Genomic DNA, 19,055 nt, shown 5'->3' on the forward strand with positions numbered 1-19,055 from the left:
ATTGTACATTAAAACCTCAGATAAAGTACATCATAGGAAATCTTCCCAGTACACTCCTGTGGCTAATCTCTTTAGAGGGATCTCTCTTTACAAGAAGGTCTGTTCTCTTAAGAAAGCATTAATCATTTTAGCTCTATCCTTTTAAACAGGTCTCAGTTAATTTTGCTAAAACATGACACTAACAATAAGAACATTTCACAAAAACAATTTTTAAATAGCTATTTCTGTAGGTAGGCGAATTAGGCAGAAATTCATGATTGTTATTTTTTGCCTTTTAAAGTTTCAGCTAGGAAGACTTGAAAGGAAAGCAGCCCCTGTTCTTTTAGCATTTTCATAATTTGCTGTGACTGAGGAACACAAACAAGGAAAGCTTGCTTTAAGTTTACAGGTCTTTCCCAGGGTTCTAGTTCTGTAAAGCACTTATGCACATGCTTAAGTTTATCCTTATATAAGCATGTGCATAACTGCTAGAATACACTCCAGCCCCTTGAAACCATGCTGAAGTGGTATCCTGAATAGGGGTATGTATGTGTAACATTCTGTCAGGTATATTGGGCTGGTTCTTATAAAATAACAGTTAAAATGATAAAAAGTTCTGAGTCTCTTAAGGTGATTATCACCTTCTGTACATACAAGTCCATTATTCAATGGCATCTCAGTTCCCCGAACACTTAAATACAGAAACATTAAATATAGAAACAGCCTAAGTCCAGCTCCTCTTCCTCCCACTCCCATAGGAGAGACAGAGGCATGTGCTCTGAGTTGCATTCCTTTTTGTCCTGTATATCTAGTTTCTTAGCTCTGAGTGCAGTCTGCCCAGATTGTGTGCATGCTGTACTATGAGAAGAACTTCCAGGTTTGCATAGCATTTGAGTAGCCTCCAGGTTCTGTGCAACCTGGAACTCCCTCTTCTGAAGCTGACAGTCCTTAGCTGTTCTGTGAAGGGGAAGTTTCATATTTCCTAAAGCTAGAGTTATGAAAAGAGTCCCTGAAATGAAAACAAAGAAAGAAAGAAACAAAAAAAGATCATGAATAAAACTTGGAAATGAAATTGTTGGGTCTAACAGACAAAGAGTAGCTTATTTTAAATATCTGTAAAGTATATTTGACACAAGTAGGTGGCTTGGGGGAAACCACACATTCAAAAGTACAAGACATGAGAGTTTTTAATATCTGGATCATGCAGTCTTGATATGATCACACTTATTTCATGATGGACAATACTGCATGCTGACACATAGAAACACATTTTCTAATTTAAGTCTGGCTTCAAATAATGAAGAGATGTCATGTTATTTAGTAACCCAGTTCTAAACTGAGGTTTATTTTGGGATGAGGGATTCTACTTTTACTGACTTTGTAAAAGTAACCTTGATGAAACTGCCTTGTGGAATACCACCTTTAGCTGCATAACTAACACTGTCCAATTTTTTGGTGGAAGCAGTGGAAAAATGTCTTTTAGTGTTTAATAATTAGAGGCATCATTTCTGCACAATAAACACACTAGTACCCATTGCCCGAGTCATACCTTGTTTTACTGTGGACTTTCACTATAGGTTTATACAGCTCTGGGATTTTCCTCTCAATCATTGGCCTAAGGTTCTCTTTCAGCTTGTTATAATTCTTTTTGAGTTCTTGCTGGTACTCTCGCTGGTCTGCTGTAATAAGGCGTCTGTTTTTCTCCACTGCTTCACCACATCTGTTCACAAAACAATGATAAAACCACACTGGTTAATTCCGACAATTTAAAAAAATCTGCATTAAATAACCTGACAGGCTGAAATTAGGCTTTGTTTATTGCCAAACCCACATATAATCTCCAGTAAATCACCAGTCAGAGATGTTGAAAACAAGTGAAAAATATCTGATCTTTTTGCCCACATGAATTGAGTTTGCCATTCATTCAGACATGAAGCAAACATGAGAGAAATAATAAAAAAACCTTAATTCTAGTAGTGATAATGAATTATATTTATACTTTATGTAAATGAAACTCAATAGGGTTCCCCCTCCCTGCACAAGTGATAAATTTGGCCAATATATTTCCCTTCAAAAAGTAACTTTGTACTGACTTGCATTATTAATTTTATTAACATTGGTACAATTCAACAACCCTGCTTTAAACAGACACCCAATAAGATGTCCTTTTTACTGACCTCCTTATAAATTCTTTGAAGCACAACCTCAGCTTGTTGTGATGTCGATAAAGTTTTGGGTCTGCTGGTATTTCAGCCAGGAACACTTGAGCTACCTCTAGTGGTCCCTTATAAGAACAACACAATAAAATATTACATAAGCACATTTCCTGCTTTAATGGAAAAGGAAGCACACACCTGATTTGATTTGGTAGGTTGTGTGTTTAACATCACATAAAATAGAAACAGAAAGGGGAAATCCAACAGCACGTATTGGCAGTATGGCAGGATACTAGTCTTGTAAGATTTTACTATGATCATGCTGCATTAATCTCTGTAAATTTTCCTCTCCCCTCTTTTCTTTGCCAATCAAAAGTTTAGGCCAATATTATTCTGTTCTGTTCTAGTCTTATCTACCACTCCAGTTGCCAGTAACTCTCCTGTTCATTGCAGAGTGAATACATTCTATCAGAGAAAGGAGCTGGAACTTGCCTTTCACCAAACTATTTTGCCTGAAAGATGAACAGCTACTTAGTGATGGGTGGCAGTACAAAAACCAGAAGATAAGGGCAGAGCAAGGATAGAATGCACTCTCCATGGTGTGAGCAGTGTGTTACTATAAAGAACTCAATTTGGATGTTTTGGTTGAGAAAATATCTAGAAAAAATGAAAGAACCTGACACAGGGGAAACAAACTATTGAGGCAAGGCTAGTGCCTTATTTTGTCTTCACGGTGTAGATTTTTGTGAAAGGGTGTGCATATTATAATACTTAGATTCTATAGAGTATATTAGATACTTTAGCTGTATCTGAGGGAGTGGTTGTATTCTCCTAGTTTATGTATTTTATACAAAGAGCTTTGGTCTTCTGATGACCTTATAGCAAAGTTCTATTATTCCCTTGGCATAGTCCTTGGTGACTAAAGTCGATGGGATTAGTAATTATCAAAGGAAAAATTCTCTAGACATGCTAAGTTTGCTATGGATAATCTTCTAGAAGCTTAAATGTATATCCACACCTTTGATGACCTATCTGAATCTACTGTATGTGCAAGACTGAGTTGGGTATCTAATGGGAACAGGCTTGTATGAAAGACAGAGGGTTTCTTGCTCTCTGATGGGACAGAAACATGGAAATAGCCCATCACCTACTGTTTAGCATTCCTGCTCAAAACTAGGAAACACGCCTCCCCCCCGAACACACACACGGAGCGTAAAACATCCATGTTTTTGTATATCTGAAAATTCAAACGAAGCTTGGGTGGAGGTCTTAGTTGCTCATGCTGAGTGGCTAGTTAGCTCTGATGGGCAAAGTTTAAAAAGATCTGAGGATGCCCAGTCTGACTGGAAGTATAAGCAACAAGATCAGAGCTCTTAAATGAATGCACACCAGGAAGAATAGGCAGAGGGATCTGCAGAAGTGACATTGTTTAGCTATCTCCTTTACCTGATTGACCGTCGCTCCAACAGAACCCTGCAGCACCATCTGCAGCATTTTAGCATCTGGTGGCTCCTGGTTGGTTGCAACAGCTAGTTCCAGTGTTTTCTTCTGCATGTCTTCAATAGCAACTTCAATTGGGGTTAAAATAAACTAATAAAATATACAGACAAATGCATTATTCTCTGAGTAATGTATGGCATACAGCTGTTGCAGCAATAGCAGCTGGAAGCAGTGGTTTGGGTGCTCTCTCAGAACCAGGAGGGATTACACCCTGAAATATCAGTCAGTCCAACCAAATTTGATCTCTAATTCTGAGCCCAGTGCAGTACTCAGTGGGGTTTGAGTAAGGCCCATATCTGCCTTTCTGGTGTTGTCACAGCTGAAATTGTCATAGTAATCCCTATTTTTTTTTATAAACATGCTTTCATGCTGAACAGTTCCCTCATTCCAATTCTAAATCGTGTTTAGTAAACTGACTGCTCTTTAACAGTGGAGAGGTATGTCTGTACAAAAGGAGGATTCTTTTCTGCTACTTGTAATACCTCTTGTAGATACCGTCACAATTGTAAGCATGTAGGCAGGTTACACACTTTACCAACAACTAGCGAAGGAGGTTCATTCTTTCCATCTACAGAATTTCTATAGATGAAGCCCTCCTAACACATAGCACAGAATCTGAAAGCTTTGCCTTCCAACAATGCTTTCAAATCCTGCCAGTCAGAGATACCGGGTCAAACTCAGACTCATACTCCTTCCCCAAGATGTCCATTACCTCTTCCTTTTGGATGACATTGATCCTAGTTTTAATGTAGGGGAAAGCATGCATTGTGGTCAGGATGGTATTTCTCTTGAACTGCTCGCTCAGGTCACCACGGGGGCGGCCATCTGGGGTGAAAGGTGTGGTGTACATGAACCGCCGGAGGTTGAAGTTCTTCTCAAAGTAGGTTATCCTGTCTTTCATTTCATACTCATCAAAATAAGGCTCCACAAACGTGATTTGTATGTAAGCCTGGGAGGAGGAAGAAGAATCACTGTTTTAATGCAAGGCAAATGGCTGTGAAATGCATGAAAATTATGAAATATTACAGAGCTCAGACCAAGTTAAAAGGAGTAAGAAGACAATGTTGTTGTTTTGCTCTCACATGTAGTTGGGCCGCTCTGACCCCACCACAGCTGCAAAAAGACTTAACATTGATAAGAACCTCACCCAGAAGCTTCACCTTCCACCCCTCTTTTTCCAACGCTGCATCAGTCCTGCTCCCTTACAGTATTCTGTCACTATCATACACTGCAGACCCTGTTCCAGATGACTTCAGTGGTCCTCATCTAACTAGTCCTAAATTGTCAGTGTGCTGTCTATCCCAGAGACTACCACTTGTTCTCTATCTTTGATACTCTGATGCCCAGTTCAACAGTGCCTGGGATCATACAATCTTTAATGTATTTGTCTACAGAATGCCTCTGTGATGTAGGGAAGTGTGACTATCTCCATTTTACAGGCAGGAGATGCATTTAAGGCACACAAATGGTAACTGACTTTGCCCAAGGTCATACAGGAAGTCTGTTACAAATCAGGGGCATGAAACCAGAGCTCCCAAGTCACAGCCTAGTGCTGCAGTGATAGGACCTGCTGTGATGGACTTTGAAATCATCACAGCAGGTAAACAAAACCTGTCCATCTCACTGCTTCCTAAAGGTGTCTATTAGTCCCTTCCGCCTCCCCAGCCACGATTAGCTTTTACATGATACCTTCCATCCTAGATCTCAAAGCTAATGTTTTTACTTATGGGGAGCAGAGCTGGCAGACCAGTGGCAAATCAAGGAAGAGATCAGGGCTTTTGATTCTCAGTCCTTTGCCTCAGGCTCTGAACCAGTACTACCTTCCTAGTATGTTCATCATAATAAAGATAGCCTGAAACAGTAAAGCATATGATACAGTACCAATAGGAACTACTAGAACACCACTGAGGTAGTAGGGAACTCGCTGAGGGAGCGATGGAAAAAAAAGTTACCGTTGAAAGAGGAAGCACCAGGCTATAGGAAAATTACTGATGGAGTTCCTCAAGGATGGCCGTATGATACTTAAGGACTTTGACACAAAGGCTAGGAATGTGCCAAAATTGGCTGATGGCATAAAGCTAGGAGGCATCATCAACACCAGAAGAATTGGATTATCAGACTGAGGAAACTGAATGGTCTTGTGAACTGGAGTAATAAAGTTGGAATGAAATTCAATAGTTCAAAACACAAGGTCATGGATCTGGGAGACTGACAGCAAAAACTTTTGTTATAACCTGAGAGCTCATCATTTGGAAAGGACAGAAAAACAGAAAGGCCTGGACAATGGGCAGATCCAGGGTTTAGTAAAAGGCAAGGCGCAGGCACACCAAGGGATGACTCGCACCCCACCACTGCTGTTGCCCCAGCTGACCTGGGGGCAAGGCGGGCAGATCTGCTCCTTCCCCACTTGTTCCCAGTGAACTGCACACCCTGGTGTCTCCACACTGGCTGGGAAGGAGGAATCTGCATACTGCTATCCCCTGCTAAGCCTAGCACTCCTTATAGCTGCAGCCTGTGGCTCTGGGGCTCTAGGGGCCCTGTGCCCCTAACAGCACAGTAGCAGTAAAAGGTGAGGTGGGGAACAACTGCGTTGTCACATCCTCTCTGGATCTACCCCTGGCCTGGACATCCTAGTTTAGGGGTGGGCAAAATACAGCCTGTGGGCTGCATTTGGCCCACCAGGCACTGTCATCCGGCCCGTGGGTGCCCACCAATGAACTATAACCTGCCCTGCCCTTCCACCCACAATGGTAGGAGTGAGGTGCTCACATATACACCCTCCTCCCCAACATACCCTATTGCACGTTGCTTCCACCCTCATGGGCAGAAGGGCCCGGCCCAGCCAGCAGCAGCTTCTGGGCAGTGCTGCTGCTGCTGCAGCCACTGGGGGGGCCTGCTTGGCTTCCCCAGTGTCCTGCTCACTTTGGGCAGCAGGTAGGGAAGTGGCAGGGGCGGGGGCAAGCTGCAGCTGGCCTGGGGCAGGGCATGTGGGGGGCTGCGGCTAGCGGCAGTGCAGACCCTGCTTCCAGGGGGGTCAGTGGGAGTGTGGAGCTCAGCTGGGCTGGTTGTGGGTGTGAGGGAGGGTGGGGAGAGTGTGGGGACCGCCCTCCCCATATGGTGTGCAGCCTGTGCTACTACCAGCAGCAGCTAGCAGGGGCACTCAGGGTGCTGGTGTCTGGCACACGTGCTGGTGCTAGCACTACACATAGGGGTGAAGAAATGCAGCCTGCCTGGCCCATCTCTAGTGCGGGGGCTCTGCACAGCATGCCTGAAGCTCCCGCACTCACATACCACCAAGGGAAGCCCCATGCTAGAGGCGGCTGCCTTCTTCCCCCCTGCTGTGCAGCTCCTGGGGCCCTGCCAGAAGTGGAGGGGAGCCCTGCCTTTTGCTTTCCTATAGAGTCCCAGGACCTCTGTGGCATGGTGTAGGGAAAGAAGCTGGGTGCAGCGTAGGGCTTTCCCTGGTGGTGCACGAGTGTAGGAGTTGCAGGTGTGTCATATGGAGCCCCCACGATAGAGGTGGGCTGGGCAGGCTTCACTCCTTGCCCCCACGTGCAGCAGTGGCTGGAGCCACATGCCACTGGGTGCCAGCACCTGCACCAGGCACAAGCTCCCTAAGTGCTCCTGCCACCTTCTGCTGCTGCGCACCATGTGGGCGGGGGGTGTGGCAGGGACCCCCTGCCTTCTCTCACAACCCACAAGCCTCACATACCCCCCCATCCCCCAGAGCCACACACCCACACCCCACAAACACAACACAACCTCCCAACATACCCTTGGCCCCCCCACACAGCCACACCCACTTACAACCCCCCCAGTCCACCATGCCTCCCACCATACACATCCCCAACCACACCCCACACCCAATATAAAAAAAAGAGTAAGACTTTATTTTTAAGTTATTATGCAATCACCTCTACATATTATATGCAAACACAAATCATGACGAATATTTTTTCTAATACAATTAAATAAGATATAGTAGGTGTTTGACTTTTAGTGTACGATTTGTTTTTTTCTGGCTCCAAGATGGCAACCCCTCCTCCCAAAAGGAGTATTTCCAGGTGGCAAGGGGAGGGACTTCCATTGGCAAAGGTCAGGAGCTGAAGCAGGACTTCCAGTCCCAATATGGCAACCAGGGAGCTGGGCAACTGTCCAGGGGTGGGGCTACCATGTGTCCCTGGACAGCTCACCAAAGCTTGTTAAGTGGCCCTCTACCAAAATAATTGCCCACCCCATCCTAGTTATTCATGGGAGTATGAGGCAAAAGCATGGTGAAGCCATGAAAGAAAAGCACATGTGATTTCAGGAGGTATAACGAAGTACTGCCAGTAGAAATGGAAGAATTAATGCTACCGTAAAGCTCTGGTAAGACACTATCTGGAATAGGATTTTGTTTACTTATGTTCAAGAAAGATGAACTAAAATTGAAACAAGTGCAGAGGAGGACTACGAGGATATGGGGAATGGACAGCCTACCATATAAAAGGAGAATATAAGAGTTTGACTTGTTTAACAAATCAAAGGCTGCAAGAGGATATGAGTGTTGTCCATAAATACCTAGTGATAGCAGGTGTATAAATACAAAGGAGGAAAAAATATTCAGGTTAAAGGACAATGTTGGCATAAGAACAAAGGGGCATAAATTGGCCAAGAATAAACATAAGCTGAAAATTAAAAGGTTTCTACTTCCAGGGAGTGAGGCCGTAGAAGAACATCCAACAGAGTAGTAGTGGCTTAATTCCCAACTACTTTTTAGATAGAGCTTATTCAGTTTACAAAAGAGTTTATATGAAGGTAGAGGACTATTCTCCAAGACCAAGAAGTCCGATCCTATCTTGTGTTCTTAAGGCCTGTGTATCTCACCTTCTCATTTATTCACATAGCCTAATGTAAAAAATTCTCACACAGAGGTTTCCACTGACTCCTTTTCTTCAGTTGCTCTGTCCAGTTATCTTGATACAGCTATGGTTAATATATTCCTTACCTTATTGGGATCCAGCTTCCTTTTGTCTACAGGAGCAGAGTCTTTAATCACTTCTACCGCATCCTCCCCAAAGCACTGACCATAAAATCCCTGAAAAGGAAACAGAATTATTCAGGGGTGTATTTACTTTTTTCTAAATGCAATGCAAATCAGCTCTGCTTCTTGGGAAAAAAAATACATTGCACTAAAGATTAAGACTGGCAGAGCCTAATACATCTTATAGATGCCTCCCCATGTGAATGACTAAGAAAAAGGCAGAGCTCGAGCTAAGAGCAAAAAGAATAATTTGTTATTGTTGCCTCAAGCAGAAGTTCAAAGAAGTTCAACCCACCATTTAGGTACACTCAGACACTTGAATTATTGAATACCTTATATATCATACAGAGACTCTACCCAATGTAAGTGACATGGCGTCAGGGTAATGAAAACTGACATCATCTCATCCTCCTGTAAAAGGGAGCTGTGTTCCAAACCAATAGTCATAAAGACAGAATAATCTCTGACATAAATCAATTTATAATAGACTTCTACATATTAGTACTTCCTATAGCTGCTGCGCTGTGGCTTTTTTATTCATTGCAAAGTTTTCTTAGCATGACACAAAGCAGGGAATTTTATGAAATATGATCTTTTTTACCTCCAGTCTGTGAGAAATCTCAGGAAGTTTGGTAATTGCAGGTTCCTTATAAACAAATTCCTGTTCATCCAAGTCCCCAAATTTGGATCCATAGAAACCAACGCGGAAGTAAGTTCCAAACATTCGCTTTTGGCCCTGATTGATAAAGATAAAAAGAAATAAAGTTAGTTTTTCTTCTCATAAATATAATCCCATTTTGATGTCTTATTTAACCTTAATTTAGAGTTGAGAAACTGCACTGACTTCCTGCTCACCCAGATTTCAGAGCAGAATTTGGTCTTATATATCATCGTAGTATTTGAAATAGCCTAGGATGGTCTCTTTTTAGGACTAGGAATTTATGGAGATATATATATTTAAAAACACTATGGCTATGTCCAGATGAGTACAGCCATGCAGTGTGTGGTGCCGCAGACACATCTGAGGTGCCACATACTGCACATTCATCTGTTCTTTTCACTGCATGGGAGCAGCTCAGTGCAAAAAAAAGGCAGAGCAGCGCATGTGTGGACAACATGAATTGTTCAAAACCAGAGCCTGGCTGGCTGGAGCTGTACTGTGCCTGCCACCCAAGCTCACGGTGTCAGGATCACCACTGCTACAGACCAAGGAGGTCCCCAGGACCCCAGGTAAGGCCGCTGGGGGTAGCCCAGTGCTGGTCCTAGCTTCCCCTTCCTCATGCAGGGTAACCAGTCGTGCGCCATAGTGCATGTGGATACAAGTGTTCCCCAATGACAACTAGCAGCGGTACAAGGTGTGCTGCTGCTAGCTGACTGCAGGGAATCAAATGTCCTCGCTTGTCTGGGCCCAGCCTATTAGATCAAATTTGGATCAATTCCTATAATTCTTCCATAAAAACCAAACCAAACCCTGAGATGTAGTAATATGAAGGGGCAGGGAAGTGGGGTGACTTTTTTTAAAACACATATGACTGAATGGAAAGCTGCAGACAATCTTTTGGCCTAAATTTGATTTGTGATTTTTATTTAACTGTCTCTAGTTCAAGTTTTTTAAAAACTTTCTTTCTATACAGGTGATTTAGAATTCCCTCCCATGTCTCCATACTTTTTCTGGTTTATTCTGTATCTTTTAATTGTAGAACATATCACATGTAATCAGAAACAGATGGTTCGGATTAGAAGAAGGAAATAGACCTATTTGCTATGTCTGGCTTTATTGCTCATAAACAAATACTGCAGCCCGGCAACATGACTTGCTGGATGAGAAGCAGCACCCACAGGTACCTTGTTTATAATACTGTCAAAGGCTCTCTGCAGCTTGCTGTGAGTAGAGGTGAGCTTCCTGAAGTCTCGATGCGCTTCCAAGATGGGGATGACAATTTTGTAGACCTCGTTCACGGTTTCATACAATCCCCCCTTGTTGAGAGGGAATAAAAAAATACAAGTTCTCATCACCATGAAAGATTGAATCTTCACTCCAGGTATTGTAGGACAATTTTTTTAAGCTCATTTCTATCTGATCTGATGCTTGTTTTAAGTTTCTCAAAAATAATCAAGGTCATTAGGAGCTTATAGCATCTGGATCTAGGGTCAATTGGAGCTAAAACTCATAAAATAATTTAGCAGTGAGCCTTATACACTTACTGCTGCATAATGGCTGACCTGTGTGGATTTTTGACTGTGTGACTCCTCTTAAAATAAAATGTGACGCTGAAGTTCAGATGTCCCCTATTCATAACCTATGAGCAACACCTCTATGGTTTCTAGGGCCAACAATTTATGCACAAACCCAAAGGTCTTTTTCCAATTTACATCAAGACAGTGCTCAGGCAGCTTGGTTCCCTCCTGCTGCACATGAAATTACAAGCCCATACCAGTGGGGAGTGTGCTTGTAGTGGGGCAGCAGCAACACCAGCTGCCTGCAACCTACCTTCAAAAAGTGGGCACAGATACTACTAGTGCTAGCATAAGAAGGGGACACAGCAAACCTTGGACAAGCAGAGCCAGGTCAACAGCCCACTCTGGGAAGGGTCCTATGGAGCCCTGGCTGAATATTGGCCCGATTTTCCTTGCTGTGCATCTACCCCATGCCCTGGAGCCCCTCACAAGAATGCGAGGTAGGAGCGAGTCTGGCTCAATAGTCAAAATCTTCCCTGGTATAACTTCTCTCTCTTCAATGCCATTCTAAAAGTGTTTCTTTGGTCCGGCCTCCCCATTTACTCACCGTGCTAAACAGCTCTGCAGCTTGTTCCAACAGTCCCACTAAGCCGCTCTCTGAGAAATACCTCCCAGAGCATATCCCATCTTCATCAGGGGACAAAATATCATCTGAAATGGCAGATTCCTCCAGCACATTGGAGGAAATATTCTGAAACGAATGAGAGCAGAAAGCCATCGGGCTATCACCAAGGTTCAGTCAGGGCCCGACTCAGCATGGTAAGCTTAACCAAGATAACACTGGAGTGCAGCTAGAGGATTCAAGCAGCTTTCATAATACTATAAATCACAACCAGTGGAGGCTGAGGGATTTGTCATCAGAATCCCAGCTGTCCTTTCCCACCTCCATAACTGGAAGCCCAACGTCCCACCAGTCACAGAGGTGCCTTCTTTAGACTGGACTTGGACACACAAGCATTTTATTGGTGGGCTGAGGATTCCCATGGCACGGTGTTCATTTTTGTTCTAACAATCATTCCTCCCTTTTCAGTTGCTCATAATTCCTTCCTCAGTATTTGCCTTTGGGCAGAAACCTTTAACACCAAACCTCAGCCCAAAAGCAAACCATTTGGGGTAGTGTGAGCTAACTGGAGGTCTACCTTATTCAGGTGTAGGAAAAAAAAATGCAATGGAGACTCCATGTTATCTGAATTTGTCAATGTATTTCTCAGTCTCAGTATTCTTTACAATTGTTTTATTGTATTTAATATATTACCTCCTAATACAGAAGTATTGACTCAGAAATGTTTCCCATTAAATAGGTTTCTCCTGTGGGATATCTACAGAATCAGTTATTTGGATCTGTTGGGCCACTGAGTAAAATGTTCTTTAGACCCATTTGGAAGAAAAGCACTACATAGATATAGATTCAGTCACGTTAGCATTTACAATACATGTACACAAATATGGTTGCTTACAGACATAACAACCTCCCTTCCCCCCCCCCGCAAAAAAAACAAAAAATGGCACTTTACTTTAAGCTCTGTTCAGCCCCATGCCAAGCCCAGCTCGCCGAACATCTGTATAGCATGGGTACTTTAATGGGGCTTTTATCCAATAACTGAGTGAATCAGCTATTAGGTAAAAGCACCAAAAAGCCCTGCTGAAGCACCCAATCTATCTAGACACTCAGAGCCAGGTCAAACTAATGTGCTGCTTCTTCTGGTAAAGTGTGTGCTTTTTCTCCCCCCCATGTCTGTCAGCAACCTATATGTAAATGCCCACGCAAAATGCATTTGAAGACACTCCAGTAATTTTCAATAGCAAGTTTTAAAATCTGTCTTTAATAAAAATTACCTAACTTGGGGTCTTATTGTTACCATAAAGTAGCAATTAAAATCCATCTCAGCTGCAGATAAGTGCCAGCAGGCTGACAATTTGATTTCTGAAAGACGTATTTCTAAAATGGCAGATACATTGAGTACCACTACTGACTTTGAAAAAAAGAGCCATCATCTCACATCAGAAGCTGTGCGGAATTTCTATATTCTGGGATACATTTTACATTCTGCAGCTTTCTGGAGGCAATTTTATCACTTAGTGGGTTAAATTCATTCAGTGTTACATTCCAGGACTAGGCCTAGTTATCACTTCAGCTTCACCTAAAAGTCAAAAGGAAGGAACAGAATAGCTTCATTTTGGGATTTGGGATTATGTCCACAGTACAGTCTGCGTAACTGCTGTACATAGACATATCCTTGCTAGCTAGCTATTTAGCTAGTTGGGTACCAATATCAGAGAAGAGATAGACGTCAGTGTGGTCTAGCCTCCACATCTGTATTCATGGCAGACGTACATAGACGGCGCTGAATTCCATTCTGTACTTCACATTTGTTTATTTGAAATATTGGAGCTTTTAGAAGCTATAACCAGGGTTCACAGCCTCAGAGAACAGCAGAAAGATAATCTTTGCTCCAAAGAGGTTACAATTTAGCTAACAATTGCACTGTGGTTTTCATCTCAGGAACCTAAACCTTTCCACAGGATGGTTAGAACTGGGAGTTTTGCTGCCTTTTATGAGCTCTTTTTGTGACAAGGGTAAGAGAATTCTGAGCAGTGATTTATCTGGAAGAGGAAGCCAAGGAACTTGCAGCCACCAATTTATCTGTTCTTTGGCTCTAAATTTTCAGTAACTTTCCAGAAAGGAAAAAAAAAAATCCCACTTCCTGGTTTTAACTGTCTAAGAACTGTAGCATCTGAGTCCTAGCTTTACTATATATTTCTCGGGTTTGTGTTACTAAATCCCTGTATGACACATCCCGTTTACCTAGGTCTATAGCTTTTGCTTTGGTCTAAAAGAATTTTGTGCATCTTCCCCACCTGCTGTATCTAGGAATTTCAGATTTTTCCAAATATGTTAGCAGGGAGGCAGAAGTTTGGGTAACTGTATCCAGTTCCATAGTTGGAATATAAACTACAGAATCCCAGACTTCCTGAGATCACAGGACCCTAATAATTATTTAGGCTGAGAATAAAACTGGTAATTTTGTAGAGGATCTGAGTTAAATCATATAACCTCTCATTAGCATAATCTCCCATCTTTAAAATTAGGATAATGGAATCACTTTCCTACATAAATATTTCTCTTTATGGACCCTTCCATCCAACAGTTCAAAGCGTAAATAAACATTCATTAAATAAAGCCCTGGATCAGAGAAGTATTATCTGATCAATTTTACAGAAAAGGAGATGTCCTCCGAGAAGTTCAGGGACTGACTTGCTCAGGGTCACACAAAACCCAGACAGTCAGACCAGTTTAGTTTCTTACTCACAAGATTATCTTAACCTTACATCAGTGGTGTTGCAAATCTTGAGTAACATTTGTAAAACACTTGAGAGAGCCTTGTATGAAAGGTTTTGTAAAAGCACAAAGTATTACTGTAGTTAATTATTATTACTGAACAAACTGAAGTCCTAGTTACATTCTGAAGTAAATGTAATAGAGAGGCTATGTAATAGAAAGGGTTTTTTTATGAGGATGGAGAAGAGAAAGAAGCTAAAGTTTGTCATAATCTTTTTTCTGCAGAGCAACGTGTATACATGCAAATCTTTTGACAAGACAGGCAGATTCAATTGGGATGCTTGTAGACATTATTTAGATTTGCTAAGCCTAATTAATTCTACCCCAATAAATGAGACAAGATTTCATACCAAATGACTGCACCCACACAGGCATCCATACCAAGATAAGGGATCAATTTTCCCAGACAATGGTAGAAATCCTAGACTGCACTGTCTTCTTTTAGCACACAGGAACATTCAAAAAATGAAATCGAGTTATATGTTAGGGAGAGCAAACATCAATAAGAGAAGAGTTTGTTACATTTGGATTATTTTCTTTATGCTTCAGTCAATTCATAAACATGAGCTGCAAATGGGCAAGGTGATTTGCTTGCCATGTTTTGTTGCTGCTATAATCATTCAGCTAAAAGGTTTATATCTAAGAGAGATAATATATCTCAGATTAGAACTATTCATTCAGCAATATTATTAACTTTTATTCTGAAGCATCCCAAATTTAATTTAAAAATTAGATCTATATTGGAGGTAAATATACTTCCTTCTAGCATAGAACACAGCATTTAGTTGCTAACTGGGTGTGTCTACATGAGACACTTTATGGTGTAGCAGACTAATTGGCTGCACAGAAAAGCATCATCATTTACACATGCACACAATTAGGGTGCAGTAGACTAATTTACTGTGCTACTGGATAGTCTCACCAAATACAAGTGGTATCCGGCAATGCAGGAAATTACTGCACTTAAAAATGCACAGGTAGATGGAGATGTCAGGATTAGTTTACTCTGGCTCAAACTGAGCTGGAGTATATTCAGTTACATTAGCTGCATGTGTATAGATGTGCCCACAAACTACAGCAAGCAGTGCAGGAAGTGAAGCTACATGGCCTAAATCATTACCTCCGAATAATCTAGGTTAATTGGTTTGGACTAGTGCCATGTAGCTGAACCTTCAGTTGCCCAAAGTATCTAGAATAATACCTATACATAAGAACTACATAAAACATTAATCATTTCATAGTTGACAGGGTTGGAAGGGACCTGAGCAGATCATCAAGTCCCACCCCCTGCCATCGGCAGGAAAGAGTACTGGGGTCAAAACAACCCCGGCTGTGTGACTGTCCAGTCTCCTTTTGAAGACCCCCAGGGTAGAAGCGAGCACCACTTCCCTTGGAAGTTGGTTCAGATCCTACCCACCCTGACTGTGTAGTAGTGCCTCCTGATATCTAGTATGAACCTACTCTCAGTCAGCTTGTGGCTGTTATTCCTAGTTACTCCTAGTAGTGCTTGGGGGAACAGGAACTGTCCCGTTTCCCACACATCCCTCCATGGTAAGTTTATAGACAGCCACTAGACCCTCTCAGCTTTCTCTTGTGGAGGATGAACAGGTTCAGGTCCTGTAGCTTGCCCTGCTGCCCCCTGATCATGCAAGTGGCCCTCCTTTGGACCCTCTCAATGCTGTCCACCTCCCTCCTGAAGTGCGGCGCCTAGAACTGGACACAGTTCTCCAACTGCGGTCTGACCAATGTCGCACAGAAGGGGAGGATTACCTCCTTGGACCTGCTCGTGATGCATCGGTGGATGCATGACAAGATGTGGTTAGCTTTACTGACCGCGTCCTCACATTGGTGGCCCATGTTTATTTTAGAATCGATAATGACTCCAAGATCCTTTTCTGCTTCTGTGCTGACAAGAAGGGAGTTCCCCAGCCTGTAGGTATGCTGCTGGTTTTTCCTGCTTAGGTACAATACTTGTCAGTAATGAATCCCATCCTATTCTTATCCACCCAACTTTTTAACCTGTCCAGATCTAGTTGTAGCCTGTCTCTCCCTTCTAGCGTGCCCACCTCTCCCCACATCTTAGTGTCATCTGAGAATTTGAACAGGGTGCTTTTCACCCCCTCATCCAAGTCGCTGATGAAGATGTTGAACAGTGCCAGCCCAAGGACTGAGCCCTGGGGGACCCCACTGTCCACGTCCCTGCAGGTCAAAAATGACCCATCCACCACCGCTCTCTGGGTGCGGCCCTTAAGCCAATTTGCCACCCATTTGACTGTGTAGGTATTGACGCCACAGTTGCCTAATTTTTTAATGAGAATGAGGTGAGAGACAGTGTCAAAGGCCTTCCGACAGTCCAGAAAGAGTACACCTGGATATAGAGATGACTCTAGGAATTGGGAATGGTATGAGAGAAAATGAATTAATAGGAGAAATTTGATTAGCTATGGAATGTGCCAAATTGTGAGCATCTAGGCTAACCCAAACAGCATGGTTTAAAAAACTGTGACAACACTATTAAAGCTAACATACAAAATGGAAAAACAGGAGAAATTGAAGGCAATTAATATAAGTTAGAAATAAGGGAATCAGAAGTTCAGAAGGAGCTAATAAAAAGACAGCGAAAGAGGTGTTTACGTAGAATAGGAAAAAATTGAGTTCTAGTAGTGCCATTGATACAGTACTGTTATCTTAATATTGAGTGACTGCTGATTATGATTGATACAGTACCAGATGGACCATGCAGAATTCTTAAAAATGCAGAAAGGCAAAAGCATTAAATAAACATTTCTGTTTTGGATATGGGGGAAGGGGGGGGGGGAAATGGATGATGTATTTATACACAAGGCCAATGAAACTATTCATTTACCAATATTTAAAGAGAATGTGAAATAGAAGATACTGAAGTTAGACATTTTTAAAATCGGCCGATTGAGATAATTTGCATCACAAGTTTCAAAAGAGCTGATCAAGGAGACAACTGCAGTTAATGCTGCTTTTCAGAGGACTTGAAAAAAGTATACTATAGTGGCAATATCTTTAAAAAAGGTGAACAAAATGACCTTGCATACTATGTTTGTCAGCTATCAGTTATAATTCCAGACAAAAAAAAATGGAACAGATGATATAAGACTTCAATTAAAGAAAGATAATATAATTCATTTTGATAGATTCAGGTGTATGGAAAAATGGTCCCATTAAGTTATTTTTAGAATATAAAATCATGTGTTAGAATATTTCAAATTTGATTGATATAAATAAATAAATACACACACAATAATATCATGCAATATAATTAGGTTTCTGTGAGGTATTTGACTCAATATTGCAATACTATTTATAACAATGAACTAAAATTATATAAAGCTAATATAGCACATACTAAATTGATTAAACACCAACTTACAGGCCTTAGAATAAAAATTATAAACTAAGGAATCTTCATCAAACAGATGTATATCTTGGAGGCCCACAGGGCGTTGACCTTGTGCTATATAACACACAGTAACCAATCACTTGGAGGAAAACATAAAATAAGTCTGCACAGCTATGAATTATATTCCTACCTGAAAGCTGACACTACCCACTGGCAGGTATTTGCGATCCTCCAGCATGCTCAGGTATTCAGCAACCAGAGCTGCAGCATGGACCAGGCACATAGCAGCCTCCGTGTAGCACTTCTTCTTGGTGTGTTTTTCTGCCATGTTCTGTAGCCAAGTCAATCTCAAATCAGGAGAAGTCTGATACCCTTTAGCAATTCTAACAAAAACAGGTTTAGAATAGATTTGAGGAGACATTTGAAAGGGGAGAGCCCCCCTACCCCAAACATAACATCCTCCATAATTGCTTACAAATTGCCTTATGCATAAACAGTGAAATTAAAACCCTTGTTTATAAAAATCATACCCAAATGACTCCTGCAATTTGTATGTTAGATCATAAATAGGTATTGTACTGGGCACCTGGAGAGCTTCTCAGTAAAGACGTGTTTGGGGGTAACAGCCTCAACGGCCTTTATGTTTGCTTCCTTTTGAAATGGTTCAGCAACAGTATTAAGAGGTTTCACCTGTACATGAGATCCATGAGCATTTCTGGGTCTTCCTGGAACTCCCTCATTTTTACTGTATCTGATAAGATGCTGTTCAAATTACATAGCAGCTCCTCTACCTGAATAAAAATAAATGGTGACACTCATTTTTCAGGTCTTGAGTTTTTTTTGTTTGATTTTTTTACTTCCATTAAAAAATGTCAGCACAAGATTTACAAGACTGACAGACCCATTACTTGCTGTAGCATTTGTTTACAATATGGAAGAATCATAATTATCACAATGCACATGCTTCCACGCTAACTTAGAGGGGTTGTGGAATCTCCATCCTTGGAAACTTTTAAGAGCAGGTTAAGGCAGAGGGTCCACACTTGAGCAGGGGAGGGGTTGGACTAAGTGACTTCATGAAGCCCTTTCCATCAATATTTGCTGTGATTTTAAATCATATTCAAGCAATTGATAAAAAGTGACCAGTCACAAAACAAGACTGATGAACTAAGAGAAACCCAGGTTTTTTTGTTCATTGATTTAAAAATATTTAGATTCACATTGGAGTTCAACTTCTGGTTCAGAAAAACCTGTTAAGCAGATGTGCCTGCGATTCTTCAGTACCAGATATTGCCCAGTGGGTAACCCACCTAAATCCTTCACTGTCAAACATGGCTTTGGTGTCATGGATGCTGTCTCTTAATGAAATGAAAAGGAATAGTGGGAGGGGAAGCATTTTAAAATCTTGTTTTGATAACACAGAACGTGACAAGGTACCAGTTTCTC

General features: G+C 41.8%; 1 protein-coding gene across 2 annotated transcripts in view; it reads right to left on the bottom strand.

Moving 5' to 3' along the window:
- Positions 1-221: 221 nt before the first annotated feature.
- DOCK8 (dedicator of cytokinesis 8) overlaps positions 222-19,055 on the bottom strand; it is a 137,207-nt gene continuing 118,373 nt past the window's right edge. For both annotated transcript variants that reach the window (XM_019555324.1, XM_019555325.1), the window contains 11 exons: positions 18,300-18,400; positions 17,800-17,992; positions 11,444-11,587; positions 10,504-10,635; positions 9,260-9,394; positions 8,623-8,712; positions 4,348-4,584; positions 3,582-3,725; positions 2,157-2,263; positions 1,529-1,699; positions 222-988 (listed from right to left, as the gene is read on the bottom strand). In XM_019555324.1, the coding sequence (XP_019410869.1) occupies positions 928-988; positions 1,529-1,699; positions 2,157-2,263; positions 3,582-3,725; positions 4,348-4,584; positions 8,623-8,712; positions 9,260-9,394; positions 10,504-10,635; positions 11,444-11,587; positions 17,800-17,992; positions 18,300-18,400 (1,515 nt within the window). In that variant the 3' untranslated portion in view covers positions 222-927. The remainder of the gene's footprint in view (positions 989-1,528; positions 1,700-2,156; positions 2,264-3,581; positions 3,726-4,347; positions 4,585-8,622; positions 8,713-9,259; positions 9,395-10,503; positions 10,636-11,443; positions 11,588-17,799; positions 17,993-18,299; positions 18,401-19,055) is intronic.

Source organism: Crocodylus porosus, unplaced genomic scaffold, assembly GCF_001723895.1.
Source record: "Crocodylus porosus isolate Cpor-Errol unplaced genomic scaffold, CroPor_comp1, whole genome shotgun sequence".
Classification (NCBI taxonomy): domain Eukaryota; kingdom Metazoa; phylum Chordata; order Crocodylia; family Crocodylidae; genus Crocodylus; species Crocodylus porosus.